Raw genomic sequence first — 22,810 nt, 5'->3', positions numbered from 1 at the left:
ATTACCTCAAGAACAAATAAAGGTAAAGTTGTGGTGTTACCTTAGATGGGAGGAATGCACTCAAGGATGCAAGTGAAAGAAAACTTCCAAGAGAAAACTGCTGGTACTAAGTTCACCCTGTATTTAATGGACATTCGCAAAACAAATTATAAATAGTATCAGAAGGAGGTGATTGCAATTGTCATGGATGCTTAGTACACTGAATTAACGGAATGGAAATACGTTTCTTTCCTTTGGCTGACCCTATAATAGTCACCAAACCTGTTCCCACATTGCCTGCAGGTATGTGGTATGTTGTTATGACACTCACATAGCAGCTCCTGCTACTCTTGTTGGGCAGCTTGCCTTTGGGACCTACAACAAGCTAGCCAAATAGAGTCCTCCAGTATCTCAGTTCATCCATCAAAATTCCGAAGAACTAACTGAAGAAACAGGGTGTTCTGTGTGTTCTTGAAGTGCTAATAGACATAGTTCCCAACAATGGTGCTGCCTTCCAAGTCACAAAACTGCAGGCTCCAAACTCCAAATCACAGGCATTTTTCACACTGGAAACTTGCTTCCATTATGCAATGGTGCTGACCCTAGAAGCACATGGGCCAGAATTTTGACATCGGCATGTGGGGGCGGGCCCAACACACTGATGCGTAAAATGACGCATGGTGACATCGGGCCTGCGTCCCAACGTCACAGCGCGTCATTTAGATCTTTCATTCGATGGGCAAGCGCTGTGGGTGGCTGCGTGCCAGCCAAACTGTCAAAAGGCTGTTAAGGCCATTAAAAAACCAATTAAAGCACTTATCAACATTGCCCGGCCAACCTTAAGGTTGGCGGGCAGGCAAAGAGCCCAAGTGGCCTTTGCGTTTTTCAGGAAACCTCATCCACGGGCGGGGTGAGGTTTCCTGAAGGTTTTATTAAATGAATAAATAATTTTTGGGCAATTCATAAACATGTCCCAGCTCTTGTGACACTGTGACATGAGGGGCCATGTGTAAATAATTTTTATGTTTCTTTATTTAAAAATCTCAATCTGTACTTAATCTCCCTGAGGCAGCTCCATGCCTCAGGAAGATTGCTGCACTTTTTCGCACACATGCGCGAAAGAGCACAGGCTCCGACTCCCCCTCTTCCCCATGCCTGTACAAGTAGTGCTGAGCCTTAATTGGTAGCGCGGGCCTTAATTGGCCTACCCACATAAAATAGCAGTGCAGAACTGATTGCTGATGGCGATGGGCTCCACGCCCATCCACACCTATTCCCGACCAGCTTGCCCAACAGGCAGAATAATCTGCCTATGTGTATCAGTGCAAAGTGAATCAGCAGGGTAATCTTCCCACATTGTCTCACTTCCGATCAAATTTCAGAACTTTAGTAGAGAATATAAAATGGAATATAAAATTAGACTAATAATGTTTTTCTCTGATCCTCGCATGCAACTAATTCCTAAATTCAACATTTTTCTTTTTTAATAGGGAAATACTTTCCCCCTGTCAGGAGGGAAGTGCGGGAGCGAACATCAATGGCTGGCCTTCTGATCAGTGCCCCTGGTCGGGTGGGTGGGGGGTCGCCACCATTTTACGTGGGCAGGCCAATTAGGAACCGCCCAGCTTGATGTCCACCAGGAATTGCTATGCACTCCCTGTGCAGGCAGGGGGGTGGGATTCCCTCAGCCAGAGTGCGCTCTTTTGAGCGCACAGATTTCCCTGAGGCAAAGTGCTGCCTCAGGGAGATCGGCTCCGATTCAGAAGTTGACAGAAAGGTATTAAAAAAGTTTTCCTGACATGTCCCCTCTTGTGACACTGTCACACGAGTTGGGACATATCCTTAACTTTTATTTAAACATTTGATAAACATTTAAAAGTCCTCATGAAACCTCACCCGCCCGTGGATAGGGTTTCATGCTTTTTCCGAGGCTCGCCTGTGCTCCTGGCCTGCCCACCAACTTTAAGGTTGGATGGGCAAGTCCATCAATCAAGTTAATTAGTTTTTTAATGGCCTTAAAAGGCCATTGACAATTCGGTGTTTGCCCGCTGAACTGAAAGTCTAAATGACATGGTGTGACGTCAGGACGCACGCCCGACGTAGCCCGATGTAGCCTCGCCGACCGGAAAAACCTGCCCATAGAATATAACCATGTTAAACCTAAACAGTAACTTCTATTCTAGCTCAAATTCCACACTTTCGCAAAGGTAGATTAAATGCAATATAATTATCTGGGTCCTTTAACTAAATGGTTTGAACCCTGGTTTGAGAGCAATCAAGACTCTCAACACTGAAACAAAAATAAAAAATAAAAATACCTGGAAAAACTCAACAGGATATTTTTTCACCAGTATTTATGGCCAATATTTTTGATTTTCCACATGACTAATAATATTGTGGTTCATATACCCTGCATGTCCAATAGAAGCTACTAACATCAGCATATTTGTTAAATGTAAATGACAACAAGCATTATAAAATTATAATTGATAAGTGCAAGAACTATCACAATTTACAAATTACCAAAGTATATAACAAATATCAATATACTAAAAATGTAAATACAAAAAAAAATTTTGCTCTTGCACAAATACAGTTTTCAGGATTCAAGTGCAAATTTCTCAACTTCAGGCTACAATATATCCTTTAGCCATTTATCTAAATAAATGATAATTAGGACATTTTTAAAAGGAACATTTTCATGATAATCTTCAATCAAAGCCTAAACTGATTAAGCACATTAAGTGGACTCAGCCAATTGTTTCCACTTTCGGCACAATCGGCAATAAGGGTTCAAACTGCGCTCAGAACTACATTAGTTTTAAGAAATAACTTTTGTGCTCAAACTGATTGGCATAATGCGATAGCATTATTAATATGGCTGAAAATGGCTTTGTCACAGCATTTGAAATGTGTAACACCACCTGTGATTAATCTGACATTTATCAATTGAAAATTACTTTTAAAAAACATGCAGCACAATTGGCTAATACATTATTACAGTCTACAGTGGTCTGTTTCTTATGACTTTTTTTAAATTAAAAAGCTTTCAAAATGTGCCTATTGGGTCCTTGCACATTTTTAAAAAATTTAAGAGCCCCCTTAAAAGTCCACAAGCAGCCACAACGAGCAGAAACTCGCAATGATGATCAATTTGATTTGATAGCAGGGCCAGCTTCTAGAGCAATATTTTAAAATCAAGCACAAACGATTGCGGACACTCAATTTGCGCTGAATGTAGTTTGCAACTGAATTTCCTCGAACCTTTGAGTTGGTTGTGCCTTATTCCATTCCTATCTATCTATTAGTAGCCAGAAAATCGCTATCAATGGCTTTTCTTCCCATTCCCGCACATTTACCTCTGGTGTTCCCCAAAGATCTAAACTCGGACCCCTTCAATTTCTCTACCATGCTGTCCTTGGCGATATCATCCAAGAACACAATGTCAGTTTCCACATGTACACTGACAACACTCATCTCTATCTCACCTCCATCTCGCTTAACTCCTCCACTGGTGTCAAGTTATTAGACTGCTTATCCAACATCCACTACTGGGTTAACAGAAAATTCTGTCAATTAAATATTGGGAAGGCTGAAGCCATGGCTTCACAAACTCCACTGCCTCACCACCAATTCCATTCCTTTTCCTGGTAGCTGTCTGATATTTGTCATGTTTGACCCTGAGCTAAGCTTCCAGTCACATATCTAATTCCACTCTGAAACACCACCCATCTCCACCCCTGCCTTAGCTCCCTTCTGCTGAAACCCTCATCCATGCCTTTGTTACCCTAAGACTTGACTATTCCCACACACCCCTGGCTGGTCTCCCACATTCTACCCTTCATAAACTTGAGGTCATCCAAAACTGTCAAAGTTCTAACTCACACCAAATGTCATTCGCCATCAGCATCACCCCTGTGCTCGCTCACCAATACTGACGTTCAATTAAACAATGACTCAATTTTAAAATTCTCATCCATGTTTTCAAACCCCTCCATGGTCGCTCCCTATCTCTATAATCTCTCTCAGCCCCACAGCCCTCCAAGATGTCTGCACTCCTCTAATTTTGGCCTCTCGAGCATCCCAACTTTTAATCACACCAGCGCTGATCACCATGCCTTCAGCTGTCTGGATTCCAAGCTCTGGAATTCCATCCCTAAATCTCTCTACCTCTCTATCTCGCTTTCCCCCTTTAAGATACTCCTCAAAACTAACATCTTTAATCAAGTTTTTGATCACCTGCCCTAATACTTCCTTATATGGTTCAGTGTCATCTTTTGTTTTAGAATTCCTATGTGAAGCACTTGTGACACTTTATTATGCTACAGGCGCTATATAAGTACCAGTTGTTGTTGTTTCCTCGATTTTGGGCAAACAACATTGAGAAACCCAGCGCAACATAGCAGAAACTCCTGACCCCATTTCTGGTGCATGTTTCGCTTCTTGAGCTAGTGTATGATAAGTGCTTTTAATTTACTTACCATGGCCACTTGTGTGTATATATATATATATATATATATATATGAAATAGGACTTGGCTTAAAAATGATCATTGTTCAGCGTATTAAGGTGAGAATAATAATCTATCTGTTTTCAAAAAAATTACACTATATTTAACATACTACGGCAATGTAAGGAATTTATTTTCTACTTTCACAGTAAGAGGAGATCCAGGACCACCCGGACCACCTGGACCCCCAGGGCCCAGCGGGCCCCCAGGCCAAACAGGATATCCAGGAAAGCCAGGAGTTGGGTTGGTCGGACCTCCTGGTAATCCAGGACAACCAGGGCCACAAGGACTGACTTTAAAGGGGTCGCCAGGCAATCCAGGAGCACCAGGACCATCAGGCAGAATAGGATATCCTGGACCAAAAGGTGATAAAGGAATTCAAGGGATGCAAGGGCAAAGAGGTAGCCCAGGACCTCCAGGAAATCCTGGACCAACAGGATTGTCTGTTGTTGGTAGTCCAGGTCCACAAGGGTCAGCAGGTCCTCCAGGCGTACCAGGATTACCTGGGGCAAAAGGACACCCAGGTTATCCAGGCCTCCCTGGGCAAAAGGGTGATAAAGGAATTGGAATTCCAGGGATTTCTGGTAAAAAGGGGCCACCTGGGCCACCAGGGCCACAAGGAATCCCTGGGCCAGTAGGATTAAGTAAATCAGGTGTCCCTGGTCTTCCTGGTGAACGAGGTAAAAAAGGTGAAATGGGGCCACCAGGCCCATCTGGTTTTACAGGTGCACCAGGCCATAAAGGACCACCAGGACCACCTGGAGCAACTGGAATTGGAAAGGCTGGAGCTGCTGGTGCACCTGGATTGCCAGGGCCTCCTGGTCTTAAAGGTCACCCTGGCGTACAAGGTTTGCCAGGGGCACCAGGATTGCCAGGTATTGGAAAACCAGGTATACCAGGGTCCAAAGGAGAACCTGGTCCTGTAGGCTACCCTGGATATCCTGGAAAGAAAGGAGAGATAGGACCAATCGGCAAGTCAGGAGATCCTGGATTGGTGGGAGCAGCTGGTGTGCCAGGATCACAAGGCCCAAGGGGTTTACAAGGGATTCCTGGTGCACCAGGAGTAAAAGGTGTACCAGGACACATGGGTGCACAAGGGTACCCTGGATCAAAGGGTGAGCGAGGGCCAACTGGTGCTCCAGGAATATCAGGACTTCCAGGGAAACCAGGTTCACGGGGCCCACCAGGAGCAATTGGACCAGCCGGCCAAAAAGGTGATATTGGTCTTACTGGTGCAGCTGGGAAACCTGGAAGACCTGGTTCTCCTGGTCCTCAAGGTCCATTAGGTTTTCCAGGTGCAGTAGGATTGCGAGGGCCAGCTGGAATACCTGGTCATAAAGGTTTACCTGGGTTGCCAGGTTCTCAAGGGCCTCCTGGAGTAAATGGTGCTCCAGGAAAATCAGGAATGCCAGGTCCTCCAGGTCTCATCAGCAGGGAAATAACTAAGGGGCCACCAGGGGCACCTGGACGAACAGGAGCAGAAGGTGCTCCAGGTCCGCCAGGTCTTCCCGGTCCACCAGGTTTACCTGGCGAAATTTTTGTACAACCAGAAAAATCTGTACAGCCACCACCAGGATTGTTGAGCCCTATTCCAGCTTTTACAGCCACTCTTTCTAGGCCATATCCACCAGTGAGGCAACCAATAATATTTGACGTACTATTGACCAATTCAAATAATAACTATGATCCATCATCTGGCATTTTTACATGTGAGGTATCAGGCCTTTACCAATTTAGTTACCATGTGCAAATCAAGGGGGCAAATGTTTGGGTTTCATTATATAAAAATGGGAAGCCCATATTGCAAACATATGATGATTATACAAAAGGGTATGTTGATCAGGCCTCAGGAAGTGCTATAGTACACCTACATGAAAATGATCAAGTATACGTCCTGCTACCTTCAGAGGAAGCTAATGGTTTATATTCATCTGATGAGAAACAGTCATCCTTCTCAGGGTTTTTAATTAGCCCCTCATGATTTATACCAATTGAAGAAAAGCAACTCTGAGTAATGAATCAGATCAGGTTTTCTGAGGATGTATCTGAATTGATAAACAATGCAACCCCATTAAGGAACCAATCGGGACTAAAACGCATGATTACCTGAAACAAAGGTCAAGTTCATAAGTCACCAAGGTATCATTTTAATACACATGTATATCTATGCAACTAATGTTTATCTTCCTATACTAAGCATATGTCCCTGAATCATCTATGTTTACCAAAACATAGCATACACAGCAATACACTGGTGCGATGACACATACTGTAGCAGAAATAAATGTATGTATTTTTGTAGCTTTTTAATTTCATGGAGCAAAAATTTGCATTAGCCATTGTACATTAGCAAAAAGCAGTTCAGTCTGTGTGACATCATTATGTTCTTTTCTGTATCAGCATCTTCGTGGAAAATATGTCAAAGCAAGAAAATATATTTTGGTAATATGGAATCAATCTTTAACCTTCTCTATTGTTTCCTACCTAAAAAGAGACTGCAATCTTCCCCATTTTCAAACCTGTGCTCAAAATTACAGTAATTCTGTTTTTCTTTGTTTCTAGGTTTTAGGCTAGCACCACTCTTTTCTCCATTTCATCATTGGTGTACACCATTTTAGTATTCATGAATTTTACTTACGCAGTTTATAACCAACAACTGCTATTCAGAGTAAAAGTATTTTAAAAGTATTTATTCAAAAGAAAATGTAAATATTTTTTTCTAATGATTAACAATTTTTCAATGTTTAGAAACGTTCTATTTGTTTGTATGTCCAAGCTTTGATCCACGATCTGTGCAATTAGTTATCAGCCACTTTGGCAGTGAAAACACCACTACTGATCTCAGAATTTGTAAACTACAAAAGGGTAGAGTGGTAGGGCCGGGAGCATTGTGATTGGGTGGGGTGGGGGGGAGGGAGGTCAGATAGTGATAGTCTTTGGTGGGATTTAAATGAAGCAGGCTTCGTAATCTGAAGCTGTATTCTAGTGAATACACATATCACCTGGTCACAACAGTAGGCTTAGCTACTGGTCACAAGAGTAGCATCAACACAGTAACATGTCCAAATTAAACACTCTGGAAGCACACAGATGAATCAATCACCAATTAATTGATGTTTCAGAGAACTGCCGGCATCCATGGAAATGTGTCTCAAATGAGTCACCATCCTCAGACAGGGAGAGAAAAGTGGGAACAGAAAGCTTGCACCAATCACATTTGAGGTTACAAATACTGTCATAATGGACAATTTTAAAATGAACTGTAAGGAACTGGATATAAAATCATACTGTATTACTACTGCATAAACTTTTAATACATTTTGTCAAATAAATTTTTGAAACTGGAATAAAACAGGTTTGCTTATTTGACATAAATAACCCAACTTCCTTTTGCAATAAAACTGGCACAGCATGAGCCTCTGAATGAAGACTGTTATCTGTGTTAAACACAACATATTTAGTTATAATTAAGCTTATGATCCTGAAAATCTACAGAGGTTCTGCCTATTTCCTGTTGTCACTCTATGGAAGTCCAGTGAAACCACAGTGAAAATTCAGGGCCGATATTTGATAGAACTAGGTTCACAAAGTGAAACTATACTGGATTTGGGTAATAGACATCAATTGTGAACTGAACTGTGTTCAGCAATAATGCCCCCCTGACAAAGAGACTGCCAACATTCAATGTCGCAGGCTCATGTAGATTGGCCAATTTGGCAAATGTTTGTTGATGACCCCAGCATGATTTTAACTCACTCAGGTGAGGAAGAGAAAATTAGGAAAAAGTACGCTTTCTCAATTAAAAGTCAATGCTTTGTTGCTATATTATAACATTATGCTGTTATATTGGAATCCAAAATCATTATCCTTCCCAAATTTAGAAAGAACCAGCCTCAACAGTGCAGAGAGATTCAAGTCCAACTGTGGATTTTAGATTTATAATCCCCAAAGATGTCCAGGCTCTTCAACTAGCTGACTGCATTTCGACCACAGCCACCTCTGGGTCATCACTGCAGAATAGCACAAGAGTCACACTGAACCCAACTATAACAAAGAAAGAATTACATATAGCTCTCCTCTATGATTATGTACATGTCATAAGGCACATTTTCCATTTATCTCTTTAAACAAATCATAAAAACTAAAATTACTAGTCAATATATAAACAGAACACCACATACATAATATATTTGAATGGATGAGCCAAACACACAAGTGATAGGTTTTTCTGATTGGACTAACTTAATTAAATCTGATCACGCTTAGGGAATGTATATATCATGCATAGTAATATTTACTAACGTCTATTGCAACAATACAATCTAAAAATTAGAAATTAAGGTTCAAATATAACTATGTGTTATATCTATGTGTATGTACACACATTATGCTTGAAATAGGTGAAGAAATAGGATAAAAGCAAAATATTGTGGATGCTGGGAATCTGAAATAAAAACAGAAAATGTTGGAAAAACTCAGCAGGTCCGACAGCTTCAGTGGAGATAGAAACAGGGTTAATGTTTCGTGTCTGTATGACCCTTCTTCAGAGAAATAGGATATTGTTTTACTGGAAACTGCCCAAAGTTTCATTTCACTAAAAACAAAGCTTGTGGAATGATTAATCTTAGATGATGACAACGGTAACTAGCCCTTAAAGGAGCCCATGGACAGACCAGTTCTAGTGGGAGAGCAACTGGGCAAGTACTTAAAACAACTAACCCTAGTACAAAGCTGCACTAGGCTTTTCATTTAACCTTGCTTAATTAAGATGCTTGCTGAAGTACATGAATTCATTTGCATGTGGAAGTAGAATAAAAGTTACTTTAGTGAACAACACCATGGGAAGAATTTTCCCGTCGGCGAGCGGGAGAAGAGCCCGCTCGCTGGCGCGTAAAATGACACGTGGGCATCCCAATGTCAACGTGCGTCATTTAGATTGTTAGTTCGGCAGGCGCGGAGCCATGTTAGCTGCGCACCCGCCAAACTGTCAAAGGCCTATTAAGGCCATTAACAAAGTAATTGAAGCTGTTAAGAATGCTGCCCGCCCAACCTTAAGGTTGGCGGGCAGGCGAAAAGCCTAGGTAGCCTTCGCATTTTTCATGAAATCTCATCCACAGGCGGGATGAGGCTTCATGAAGGGTTCATTCATTAAATAAAATGTTTTGAAAAAATTAATGGACATGTTCCAGCTCATGTGACAGTTTCACATGCGGGGACATGTCCTTTTTTTGACCTTTATTACATTTTTCAAGACTTAAACTAATCTCCCTGTGGCACTTCTGTGCTCGACTCAGGGAATCCCCCCGCCCACACAGGGAGCGCTCAGCATTTCCGGGTGTGCGTCACGCTGGTGGGGCCTTAATTGGCCTGCCCACGTAAAATGGCGGCGCGTACCCGATCGGGGGCGCTGATCGGGTTCACGCCTGCTTCTGCCCACCCCCGCACAACCCATCCCCCAACGGAGGGGAAAATTCAGCACCATGGTTTAACAGCTTGGTAAGAAATAAGAACAGCTGAACTAAATGACCATAATGAACAGCTCCTTAACTGTTCACATAAATTGCCTTAGACGTAACTGACCAATAGTGGGATAAATACAAATAATGAATTTTTGAGAGTTAATTTGAGGCCAGAGATATAATGTTACTGGGGGGGATGAAACTGGCATCAGTTATCATCATCAACAGCCTGAGATGCAAGAAGGAAAAGATGAGATAAGGGTGATTGATCAAGGCCAGAATGTATGTGTGAAGGCTTAAGAAGATAATGGCAGCTAAATGATATTAAAGGTGGGCTATTCAATCAACGGTTTGGACAAAGAACTCAATGTTTTATAGGGTATTTTGAAATAAAGTGTATCATTATAGTTCATGAAAGCCTTTTGAATAATTTATCCAGTTGCCTAGCCCTAAAAAAGGGTATAAAGTAAGAGTCTTTGGGAGACTTCGATGCAGTAGACAGTGGAAATGAACTCTCAAGGAAAACTCTGGTCTGAGTGGTTGAAGAAGTCAAAAAGGCTTGGGGCACCAAAAAGAGAGGTGGAAGAAGAATGAGATAGCTGTTCAGGAGTGTCAGCCATCCTGCCCAATCTGGACCGATACTCACTACTTGTCCCAGTCATGCTTTTTGCTATGTAACTAGTGTGTGATATTGCTTCTTAAACTCTGATTAAACTCAACATCCCACCATTGTGCTTGCAGTCAATCTTGATTAATTGGTTAGATAGTGATAACTCTCATCTATTGAAAGGTTAAAATTAACACACATTTTTCATATATATTGCATTTGTAGCATACAAAATTTTCCGAGGTGCTTCATGCGCATATATGAAGAAAAGCAGACACTAACCCAAAGAACACATATTAGGATGTGGCCAAAAGATTTGGCCAAAAAGATGGGTTTTATGGGGGCACCTAAAGGAGAGAGACAGAGGCTCAGGAGTTTAGAGTGGGAATTCAGAGGATAGAGACCGAGCTACAATCACTAATGAGGGGAGGACACGACTGGAGGTGCAAAGATGCCAGGGGCAGAGGAAGGTGAACTTGGTTTTGGGGATGGGGATGGGGATGGGTGGGGTTGGGGGGCAGCAGGCAGGAAATTGGCTAGAGGAGACTATAATGGGGTAAGACTATGAAGAGATTGCAACACAAGAATAAGGATTTAAAATTTGAGGCTTTTGAGACTGGGAACCAATGTAGGTCAGTGAAGGTAGGCGTAATGATTGAGTGTGACCTGCTGCAGTATAAGACATAAGCAACAAAAAATTAGAAACCTGAAGTGTATGGTTGATGGTGTTGGGAAGAAACCACAAGAGCACTGGAATAATCAAATCTGCAGGTGACAAAGATATATGGGTGAATGTATGAGTGAAGACAGTAGATATTAGAGATTGAAGTAAGTCATCTTTGTAAAAGGGGAGGCATTGATGCAAGCTCAGCTCGGGCTTGAACAGAACACAAAAATAGCAAACTGGTTCAGCCTCAATCAGTGGCTGGGTAGGGAGGTGGAGTCACTGGCAAAGGTACAGAATTTACAGAGGTGACTATGGAAAGCTGTTCCAGTTTCCCCAAAGTTTACCTTAATGCTGCAGGAACTAACAGCACATCCAAAACTGGATATTAGACAACTGAGAAGTCAAAAGGTGATTGTGAAGTTCTGCTGTCAAAAGGCGGTTGTGAAGTTCTGCTGGGTGTCATCAGTGTACAGCTGTGGGCTGTAGCTGTGGGCTGTTCCCTTGTGTGTGAATTACATTGCCAAAGAATAGTAAGTATGAGAATCAGGAGGGGAAAAGGATGAAAACTTGGGTGATTACAAAACTGACTGTGCAGAGGTAGGAAAAGAAGCCAATGCTAAAGATGTTCTGTTAGGGAGGCAGGTGATGGTGGAACATAGTACCTTGATCATTGTTATCAAGGCAACCACATATTAAAATTACTGGAAGTATAAAATTAGCAGATAAAAGGCTGGAAGTATAGAGCCAGATTAGTCAGAAAGAGAAAAGAGAGATTATGACATTGTGATTAGAACTCATAAGAACTGAAGGTCTGTAACTTTGATTGATCTATCTTTAGTGTAAATATCCTTCCAACCTTCCAATAAAATGAGGTGAATGCAAGTTGATTTTAGTGCCTCTTCAAGGCAACTCAGACATAATGTAATGAGATAAGCAAGAAGTTATTCCTATGAATGAAAAACTGTGTAGTCAGAGCCAGAGACTGCACGAATGTGGACAAAAATTGAGATATACATGAACAAATATTTGTAACATTTCTAGCAATGGCAAAGATAATTGTGTTACTGAAAAGGGATCTAGAAACATAGCTGAAAGTAACATGCTGGCTATTTTGATGATTGTGATTACCAGGTCATATCATCAGCTACATATCTGCTTCCATCTACATAAGGTAATGGACATGCAGCAAACCAACAGGGATGGATTGGTTCCTTTGGTGCACTTTTACATGGCTGAAGAGACCAATCCATGAGAGGCAGGTTCCAATTACCAGTTGAGGAAGAAGAATGCAGTGGATCCTATATATGTCAATTTTCAAAATAGAATTGGGCACTGGGGCAACATTTTATATCAGAAATTAATGGCCATGGTAAATCACAGAATCAGTGATCAAAGGAATATTGGTTTAAAAATAAGAAATGGAGATAGTTTCATCTGGTGAATTTTCAACTTCTACAGGAATGCAAATGACGTGCCAGAAGTGGTAAAATGGTAAAATAGGTACTGATTTGCATTGACAAAAAGGCCAGAATACAAATTAAAAGAAATGATGTTTTTATCAGTTAAAGCACTGGTTACAGCCTCTCTGGAATATTGTGTACAGTATTGGTCACCAAACAAAGGACACGTCCTTAAATATTTTAGTGTGCTTTGACAAGCAGGATGACTTGGGTAGACTTTTTTTTTCATTTTGCCTGGGGGAACATTGCATTGGGTCTCTGCCTCCACTACATTGCCCAGATTTGTGTCAAGAGGCAACTGGGCTAAGTCAATTATAGCTGATGGACTTTTCCCCACTGAGGCCTGGTTTGCTTGTAATATACTGCAGCTATCAGAGAAAAATCAACTCCCCCAGTCTTTGTAATTATAAAGAATGTTTCAGATGTTTTAAAGGCATTTTCAAAGCAAAGAATGGAGGCTGAAGTGAAACAACTTTCATACTAAAACACTGGCCATAATCTTTCAGTCTTCCTTAGACTCAGGGGTGGTGCAAGGGAGCTTTTTTAAAACAGGGTGTAAAGATAAGCCCAGCAACTACAGGCCAATCAGTTCAATTTCGGTAGTGTGGAAACTTCTAGAAACAATAATTCTGGAAAAAAATTAAGAGTCATATGAACAAATGTGGGTTAATTAAGGAAAGCCAGCATGGATTTTTAAAGAGAAAATTGTGTTAAACTAACTTGCTGGTGCTTTCTGAAGAGGCAACAGAGAGGTTTGATGGGGGCAATGCAATTGATGTGCTATACATGGACTCTCAAAAGGCATTTGATACAGTGCCACACAACAGACTTGTGGGCAAAATTATGGTTCACAGAATAAATGAGATAGTAGCAACATGGATACAGAATTGGCTGAATGACAGGAAAGAGACAGCAGTGGTTAACGGATATTTTTCAGGTTGGAGGAAGGTTTGTAGCGGAATTCCCAGGGGTCAGTGTCAGGACCCTTGCTTTTCCTGATATATATTACTTACCTAGATCTTGGTGTACAGGGCACAATGTCAAAGTTTACAGATGAGACAAAACTTGGTAGCATTGTGAACAGTGAGAAGGATAGTGGAGAACTTCAAAAGGACATAGGCCAAGTTGGTGGAATGGGCAGATAGATAGCAGATGAAGTCCAATGCGGCGAAACATGAAGTGATTCATTTTGATAGGAAGAACATGGACAGAAAATATAATATAAAGGGGTGCAGGAGCAGGGGAACCTGGGTGCATATGTGCATAGATCAGCGAAGGTGACAAGATAGATTGAGAGTGTGGTTAATAAAACATACAGTATCCTAGGCTTTATTAATAGAGGCATAGAGTACCGGAGCAAGGAGGTTATATTGAACTTGTATAAGACCTAGTGGCAAAGATAATTCGGTCTCATCTGAAGCCCTGTCCAGTTCTGGGCTAGGAAGGATATGAAGACATTGGAGAGAGTGTAGAAAAGATTCATGAGAATGGTTCCAGGGATGAGGGACAGTTATGAACATAGACTGGAGAAGTCAGGGCTGTTTTCCTTGGAGAAAATAAGGCTGAGAGGACATTTGATAGATATTCAAAGTCATGAGGAGTCTGGGCAGAGTAGAAAGAACTGTTCCCATTCATGAAAGGATTAAGAATGAGAGGGTACAGATTTTAAGTAATTGACAAAATTAGCAAAAGTGACATGAGGAATAGCTCTTCCACACAGAGACTGGTTAAGGTATGGAATGCACTGCCTGAGAGTGTGGAGAAAGCAGGTTCAATTGAAGCATTCTAAAGGAAATTAAAGAGTTATCTAAAAAGAATGAATGTGCAGGGTACAGGGAGAAGGCAGGAAAATGGGACTATGTGAACTGCTCATTCAGAGAGCTGGTGCAGACATTGTGGGCTGAATGGCCTCCTTGTGCACTGTAACAATTCTGTGATTTTGTGACTTAAAAATAACTCAATGTTTTTTTTAAATGTTGAGAGAATAGCGAATTCAAGCTCAACTATTTCAAACAAGGATAACAGGCATTTTTGGAGAATATTATGAGGAAAAAGTGATTGAAGCAAACTCCTTAATTGAGTTCAATAGGCATCTGAATAGGTTTTGGAGAAAGAGAGGAAGAAAGAAAGGACAGAAGGTAGGGAGATGGGGCCAAGATTAACTAAAGGGGTGTGCATTTGCGATGTTCATGTTCCTAACTTCCCTATGTTCTAACCACCAACTCAAACAACTTAGTTTAAAAATAGGTGGCATCTGTAAAAAGTTAAAAACATAATTCACAGACTTTAAAAAAACATTTTGTATGTTTAAGTTGCCAGGGCACTTTAGCTGGAATAGTTTTTATGCCAAATAACTAACATTTTAAACAAGCTACATTTATTTCCACTGATCTCAAACAGCAGTTATTTGCACTGTAAAACATCAAATTGATGAGTGGGTCGCATTGTCTCTTTTGAGTCAGAAGATTGTAGGTTTGAGCCCCACTACAGGAGTTGAGCAATGCAGTGCCAAGCAAGTGTTGTCTTTTGGATGGGATGTTAAACGAAGATGCCATCTGCCTGTTCACCGTGGAGCTTATAGGAAAAAAACAGGAAACTCTCCTTGTTTCCTGGCCAACATTTGTCTCTTAATCAACACCAGCAAAAACAGATTTACTTGCGGGAGTTTGCCATGCACAAGTTAGCAACCATGATTATCCACATAACAACAATGACTCAACAGGGTGCGAAGTACTTTGGGATGTGATGTGAGGTTAGTTGTCTTGAATTTTTACAGGGTTCCCCTGATCTCTTACCATAAAATCACGGAAACCTTCAAGAAAACAGCATAAATCTGCTTATTCTGTTCCTCTAGAGGTTCTGTCGATCTCCCAATGGAAAAACTCCTTCCCAGAAGAAGTACCAGGCTTAGATAAATGCAAGTTCTATCTTTAAGATAACATTTTTGCAGGAAAAGACTTCTTTATGGTCACAAAAATACATCGTGCACACTGTGTAAATGCAAGTTCATTCTCATTTTTCTTTCCTTCACTGATTTAACATTATATTTTGTAAGGGCTCCAGCATCTCTAAGAAAATAGGTAACAGGTTAGGTTTATGTCCAAGAAACAGGTTAACTCTGTCAAAATAGCTAATGTGAATGTTATACACCTGCACAATTCAATGTTATTAATCATAAATGCATGCTGCTGATGATTATTTACCTTTAGTTGTTACAATAATAGCCAATCATTGAATAAATGCATACAGTGATAAGCTACCAGTCACTGTTATGACTATAGCTGGTATTAATTGCTGTGCAAGCCAAATCCCAGAGGGGAACTTACTTTACGGGCCATAATATTTATTTCTGTATTCTGAACCCAAGAAGAAGACATGCCAATCTCAACAGTAAGAGGTACAGTAGCACTTTTGGGATTTTAAAAATTAAAAGTATAAGTTTTATTAACAAAAATAAAACTTAAGCACACAAGATTACAGTTACACAATTAAGGTCAGTCTTACAAAATATTCCCCCAAAAACTCTCTACTTGGTCAAGCCCACAAGTAAACCCCAGGCAACACTCCCTTATAGATGTCTATTATCAAATCCAGTAATATTACACAAGGCAAACTGCTGTGGCTTCATTGATGGCATACCACATGACCTCTACCTTCTTCCACTCTGTGGCAGAATCCACAGAATCTTCATATTAAAACTGCTTGCTGCAGCCCAAGACTCCTCTGCCTTGATTGGACGTGTGAATTCAAACTGCATCTTCTCCTAGCCCAGAGCGCCAGCTATAGCTCAACAGCTCAAAGAGCTCCAGCTATCTCTACCTATCTCCATAACTCCAGATCAACAGCAACTCTAAAATACCTTTCTTTCCTGATTTTATTTCAGGTTTCATTTGTTTTCACATCTCTTTGAACTCAAGCCCTTCCAAATGTAAAATCTTTCATGTCTCTATCTTGTCTTTGCTTTCGGGTCAATAAAATATAATATCCCCACTATTATTTGTCTATGGAACTCCTGCAAGGTGCAAACATTTTTCTTTGCATCTCAGACTCCTTTTCGATATTCAAATACACTCTGAACTTAACTAAAAATGCAAATGTTAAATCTAACCTATTTACTTGTACCTCAAACTCAGCACCTCTATCCTTCTCATGTTTCCAACCCCCCCCAGACAACACGGCTCTTATCAATCTTTTGCCCAGCTTAATCAAATCTCTCTCTCTCACACACACACAAACACAAAAACTGGAAAACATGTCAGGAAAAGGTACTGCAGAACCATTCAACATTCTCTTAATGAATCTCCAAAGGAGTCAAAAGGCTGCAAAATTCAATAAGGCCTGAAAACAGACATGGGAATTGTAATATACAATTCACCAATACAGGCAGCACATAAACTGGGGCTAGCAAGCAATTGAGTTTGACTACAATTCTTAAAGTCAGCCTACAAAACTTAAAGAGATCCATTCTGGTTGGAGCAAGTGCTGGAAGTGGTGGCAAAAGAGAAGAGAAGCTAGAAGAACATGGATTGATGGCAGAGATTAGACTCCAACATCTTCCAACACTGCACTGAAGGTCTTGGTGCAGAACTTGGGGAGAGGTGACATCTCTCCTCATCTAAAGAGGGCCAGGTATCCCCCCAAACAAACTTTGCAAAGGCAATAGGACTAGGTGTCTATGGCGATCAATGCCTGGAGTCTAGCCCCAAGGACTTGGATGGAGTGCTGCAAAAAATTCATTCTACTTACATGATGGACAAAGGTCAGTAAATTCATCATTAAATGCCATGTCTTACCAACCGGCTCTAAGATTCACATTCTGCCCAAAGTACTATACCCCCATCGCTCAACTGCCAATCATGACTCAAATGCAACATTCATAAAATAAAAACATAAACTACTGGAAATACTTAGTAGGTCAAGAGAAGGAAATAGGGTAAATGTTTCAGGCCAGCGACCTTTTATCATAACTCAGCATTATTCAGCTGTGCCCATTTCACCCTCATACACTTAGGTGAGACAACGGACACGCGTGGCCTGCAACAAGGGCAGGGGAAAGAGTACCAGGTGCCAGTTTGCCAGTGGACATGGTTGCAAACATGTTCTATCACTGATAACTTGGATAGGGAAGCCTAGTAAAAAGGCTGACAAGTAGATACACTGAAATGCTAGTTGCATTGAGAGGCCTGCCAGCGAGTTTGCAGCAACTGTCAGAAAGCATGGAGGAATCCAGCACCAACTTGACATAGGGCTTAGCGCAGAGCTTGAAGCCCATCCTTTCCAATATGGAAGTGGTGGTCAAATACATTAGCACACTTTTGGACCCAGCCATGATGCAGTGTCTGATGATCCATGTCTCAGCTTCCAAGTGCTGCATGAATGTTCAGATTGCTGTCATCAGCCACAGATACCAGTGCACAAAGGGGTTTGCTGGATTTCATAGCAGTCCCAATAATCTGTCCTCTAAAATGTTGCTACGATTGCCCAGGGTAGTGGCATGATGATAGCATTTGTCCTCTCACCACTGCCAGTCCACCAGTGCCCTAATATTGCCCGTCGGCCAGCCGGCCAGCCAAGGCTGCTACCGTCTGTGCTGAGGTGGCACGATCTGAAGTCTGAGGGCCAGAATTGCTCGAGATCGACCTGCAAGGCCAGCTGCAGTCTGCTCCACTAGCCATACTGCAGTCACTGGGGTAACGGTAGGAGCATTGGGACAGTCAAAGGTACATAGAAGACAGTCACTCAGTGAATTCTCAATGGGGATTAGTAGGTCAGTTGGCTTTTGTACAGGATATTGGATAGTTTGTTTGATAAAAGTTGGCTTAAAAATGCTTTTGTCAAGGGCAATTATTTCAGTATTGTTGCCAAGATTGTACCATGGTTGGCCAGTAACAGAAGGATGGTAAGATGTCAGGCTATAGGCAAATGGAGATTTAAGGTTGTATTCATGGGTAACACAGTCATATGAGCCAATGACGGACAGCTGGGCCTAAAAGGGGATGTGCTGGTTGCCTCCTCTTCCTCATCCTCCTCAGCATATACCTGGTGACAAGGCCTGTACCTTCATGATGGTGAGGTTATGCAGGAATCAGTAAACCATAACGAATCATAAAATATCCTCTGGTGAATACTGCATGACTCCTTCAGAGCTCTCCAAGCAGCAGAAGTATTACTTAAGGATCTTAATCATCTGCTTGATGACATTAATGGCTTCCTGCACCATAGGGAAGTTTGTAAATCTGGCAAAGCCATTGCTCACTCTGCTTGCTGCTCTCTGAAATGAATGAAATGTAGTCACCTCTCTTTGCATTCAGAGTGCAAGTCACTGCAAGGTTTTGATAATACTACTAACTTTTGGTTTTATGTTGATTTGAAATTACATTTATGGATTTTATTGTGACCACCTTTTAAACAATTAAGGCAGGTTAGGAATAGAAGGCAGTTATTTGTAGGAAACAATTCTTGATGAACCAATTAACTTTAAAGGTGCTGAGAAGTTTGGGTTCAAGGAATTGTATTTGTTTTAAATACACAATGTGCTATTGAGGGCTTCTTTGTCACCTTTAAAGAAATAAACTAAAGGTTTGAGCTCAGCAGCTTGAACTTAGCATGACACCTTGCCTTTAAACAAGAGCCATGTGTATTAAGTTTTAGATTATTATCTGCCTTAATTGATTAACCATATCTGTAGGACAGAACACCTCTATTTTAAAAGGAAGAAATTATGGTCCTGATATCATGGTAGGAATATTACTCTTAATTGTCTTAGTATCCATGAGAATGGGTAAGCATGTTGATATGAATTGTTTACAATAAGTTGTGTTATTGATAAGAGGATGTAACATTGTTTGTACAACTGCTCTGTATCTCCAAGGAGGTGTCATTTGTTCACAATAGAATGTACCTCCAGGGGCCCAGGGAATAAGAGATGCACATTTAGTTCTGTTGAAGGGTCATTCGGACTCGAAACTTCAACTGTGCTCCTATCCGCAGATGCTGCCAGACCTGCTGAGTTTTTCCAGGTATTTTTGTTTTTGAATAAGAGATGCACATTTGTCTTCAGTCTACATGGCTCTAGTTACAGAGGTGGGGTGACACCAGATGATCCTCACCCTAAGCCAATGAAAGAGGTTAATTTGGACTATTTCGAAATAAGGAAAAGGAACTGTCTGAATTAGGGATGAAAGTTCGAAAATCGGAGTCTTTGTTGGCACAGTTTTTACTATCGCTTCTAAAGTATGATTCTTCTGATATGCAGTTCAACACAACATCACTTCAGAGACAAAAGGCAGGTTTTGTCTGTGCTGGCAGCACTTAAGGAACCCTAGGATCTCGAGGGATAAAAACTTTCAATGTTGTCTTCACAGCTTTTGTTAAGTATCTGTAACATCTTGCTCAATAAATTCCACTTGATTCAGAAATATTATTTTTTCGTATTTTGTTAGGTCAAGCACAGCTGAGGGCCCCATTGATAAATAAAGTAAGGGCAGCATTTTCCCCCCCGGTCGAGGGCACGCCGCCATTTATGTAGGCGAGCCAATTAAGGGCCACCCGGTATGTAGTCTGCTCCGAAGCGCTGAGCTCTCCCTGTGCGGGCGGGGTGGGGGCATTCCCTGAGCCAAGAGTGTGCTCTTTCATGAATGCACGTGAAAGAGCACACAGATCTCCCTGAGGCAAAGTGCCGCCTCAAGGAGATTGGTTGAAGTTATAAAAATTTTTTAAAGGTTATAAAAAATTTTCCTGACATGTTCCCTCATGTGACACTGTCACAAGAGTTGGGGCATGTCCATTACTTTTATTTAAAAATATTCTGAAAATTTTAAATCCCTCATGAAACCCGTGATGAGGTTTCATCATTTTACGGAAAGCCGCCTGGGCTCTTCGCCTGCCCACCAACCTTAAGGTTGGACAGGCACGTCCATTAATCATTTCAATTACCTGTTAATGGCCTCAATAGGCCATTGACAGGTCAGTGGGCCTGCAGCCAACTTGGTTGTGCATCCGCCAAACTGAAAATCTAAATGACACGGGGAGACATCGGGGCCCACGCCCAAAGTCACCCCGTGTCATTTTACTCATCGGCAAGTGGGCCCCGCCCCCGCTCGCCAACTGGAAAAAGCTGCCCTAAGAATTTGGAACTTAGATATTTTAAGTAAAAGAGTTTTATACCTCAAAACCCCCAAAACTTACATCATCTCCCTTATGCAACGATGGACTAGGAGATGCTACAATTTTCATTTGCTCCAGCCTGACTCATAAAAGTTCAAGGCTATGGTCACCATCACAGCCACTGGTAATGCTGTCCTCACCCTGCTCTGAGGCTGTAGTTCAGGCAGGAACAGGTAGCAAATTTTAGTAAACACCTCCTTGCTGAAGCAAAGGCATCTAATACACTTGCTGAGGTTGAGATAGGAGAATTGCTCCCTAGGACCCTGGGCAAATATAGCCTCCTGCTGATAGCCCTTCTCCACCTCCTCATCCTCCTTCTTCACACAGTTTGTCCTTCCCTGTTCCCTGCTGCTGCTCATTCTGCCTGTCATGTTGTAGGCTAAGGGAGATAGAAATTTAATGCAGATAAGTGTGAATTAATACATTTATAAATAAGGGATAGAATTCTATTGGGGGTATAGGAGCAGAGGGCCCTGGGGACGTGTGTGTACAAATCATTGTCGGTAGTAGGCAAGTTGAGAAAGTGGTTAAAAAGACACAGGGAATCCTGGGTTTTATAAGCAGAAATATAGAGCTCAAAAGCGAGCAAGTTCTGATGAATATTTATAAAACACTGGTTCGGCCTCAATTGGAGTATTGTGTCCAGTTCTGGGCACCACAATTCAGAATGATGTGAAGGCATTAGACAGGGTGTAGAAAAGATTTACGAGAATGGTTCCAGGGATGAGGGACTTCAGTTACATGGACAGGTTACATGGAGAGACTGGGACTGTTCTCCTTGGAAAAGGGAAGGTTGAGAGGAGATTTGATGAAGTGCTCAAAATCATGGGGGGCCTGGACAGAGCAGATAGAGAGAAATTATTCCCATTGGTGGAAGATTGTGATCCAGAATGGCAAAGGAACCAAAAGTAACATGAGGCAGAACGTTTTTTTATGCAATGAGTGGTTATAATCTGGGACCCACTACCTAAGAGCATGGTGCAGGCAGATTCAATTGTGGCTTTTGTAAGCGGATTGGATAATTATCTGAAGAGAAAAATATGTAGTATGCCAGGAAGAGGGCAGAGAAGTGGGATTAGATGAGGTGCCCCTGTAGGGAGCTAGCATGGACACAGAGGGATGAATGGCATCCTTTATGCTGTATCCATTCCATGATTTTATGACTGCACCCATGTCTAGGAGCAATGGTCTGAACAGGACCGTTGAAGCCAGAACCATGGCCTTTGCCACATACCACACCACTCCCTGTAGACTTCTGCAACTTTAAACAACAGTATAAACCACCAAAATTTGAATTTGAAATTTTGAAGACTGAGATCGATATATTTTTGTTAGGCAAGGGCATGAAGGCATATGGAACTACATAGGTAGGTAAATGGAACTACAGATCAACTATGATTTGATCAAATGGTGAAACAGGTTCAAGGGGCTAAGTGGCCTTACTCCTGTTCTTATGTTCCAATCAATCCTTTTTTTCGTGTGAGATATGCATTTTCTTGACTAAAATGATGAAGCTGATGGGAGACACTTTGTGACAGAACTGGATAGGAGAGAATTACAATATTCTGCATTCTTGTCTGGTTCGAATCAATACTGCTTTGATTTTAGTTAAATGTCTGAACTGATTGAACATTACCTACTGAGCAGCAATGCTCTTAGAACCAAAGATACATTTTGCAAGTAAATTTAATATGTGGTAATGTGAATTTCTGTAATTTTCAGTTTATTTTAAAACAAGGGCACCACCAAGTGTTATCTTTCTTACATTACAGGAGTTAAATTTAGCATTTGTCATTTTTGGAATGTTCAGTCATAAAGTCTGAAACGCTATAATTGTAGGGTGTTGAAACATTCTGGATATAGATATCATGAAATCAATTGACCATAAAAACAAACAAAAAATGTTAATAGAAAAAAATACATTCCTTTATTCAAACATGAACAAGAGTTATACAACAATTA

The 22,810-nt window shown here is 41.3% G+C and overlaps 2 protein-coding genes across 4 annotated transcripts in view; one reads left to right on the top strand and one right to left on the bottom strand.

Annotated features, from left to right (window-relative positions):
• The window catches only part of LOC121277669 (collagen alpha-1(X) chain-like), a 73,833-nt gene extending 66,877 nt beyond the window's left edge, over nucleotides 1-6,956 (top strand). For both annotated transcript variants that reach the window (XM_041187274.1, XM_041187276.1), the window contains one exon: nucleotides 4,639-6,956. In XM_041187274.1, coding sequence (XP_041043208.1) covers nucleotides 4,639-6,470 — 1,832 coding nt within the window. In that variant the 3' untranslated portion in view covers nucleotides 6,471-6,956. The remainder of the gene's footprint in view (nucleotides 1-4,638) is intronic.
• Nucleotides 1-22,810, bottom strand: part of nt5dc1 (5'-nucleotidase domain containing 1) — a 602,479-nt gene that overhangs the window by 446,472 nt on the left and 133,197 nt on the right. The window lies entirely within an intron of this gene.

The sequence above is a fragment of the Carcharodon carcharias genome, chromosome 5, assembly GCF_017639515.1.
Source record: "Carcharodon carcharias isolate sCarCar2 chromosome 5, sCarCar2.pri, whole genome shotgun sequence".
In the NCBI taxonomy this organism is placed as follows: Eukaryota; Metazoa; Chordata; class Chondrichthyes; order Lamniformes; family Lamnidae; genus Carcharodon; species Carcharodon carcharias.
The sequence above is the reverse complement of the archived record's forward strand: the minus strand, read 5'-3'. Positions and strand labels throughout refer to the sequence as shown.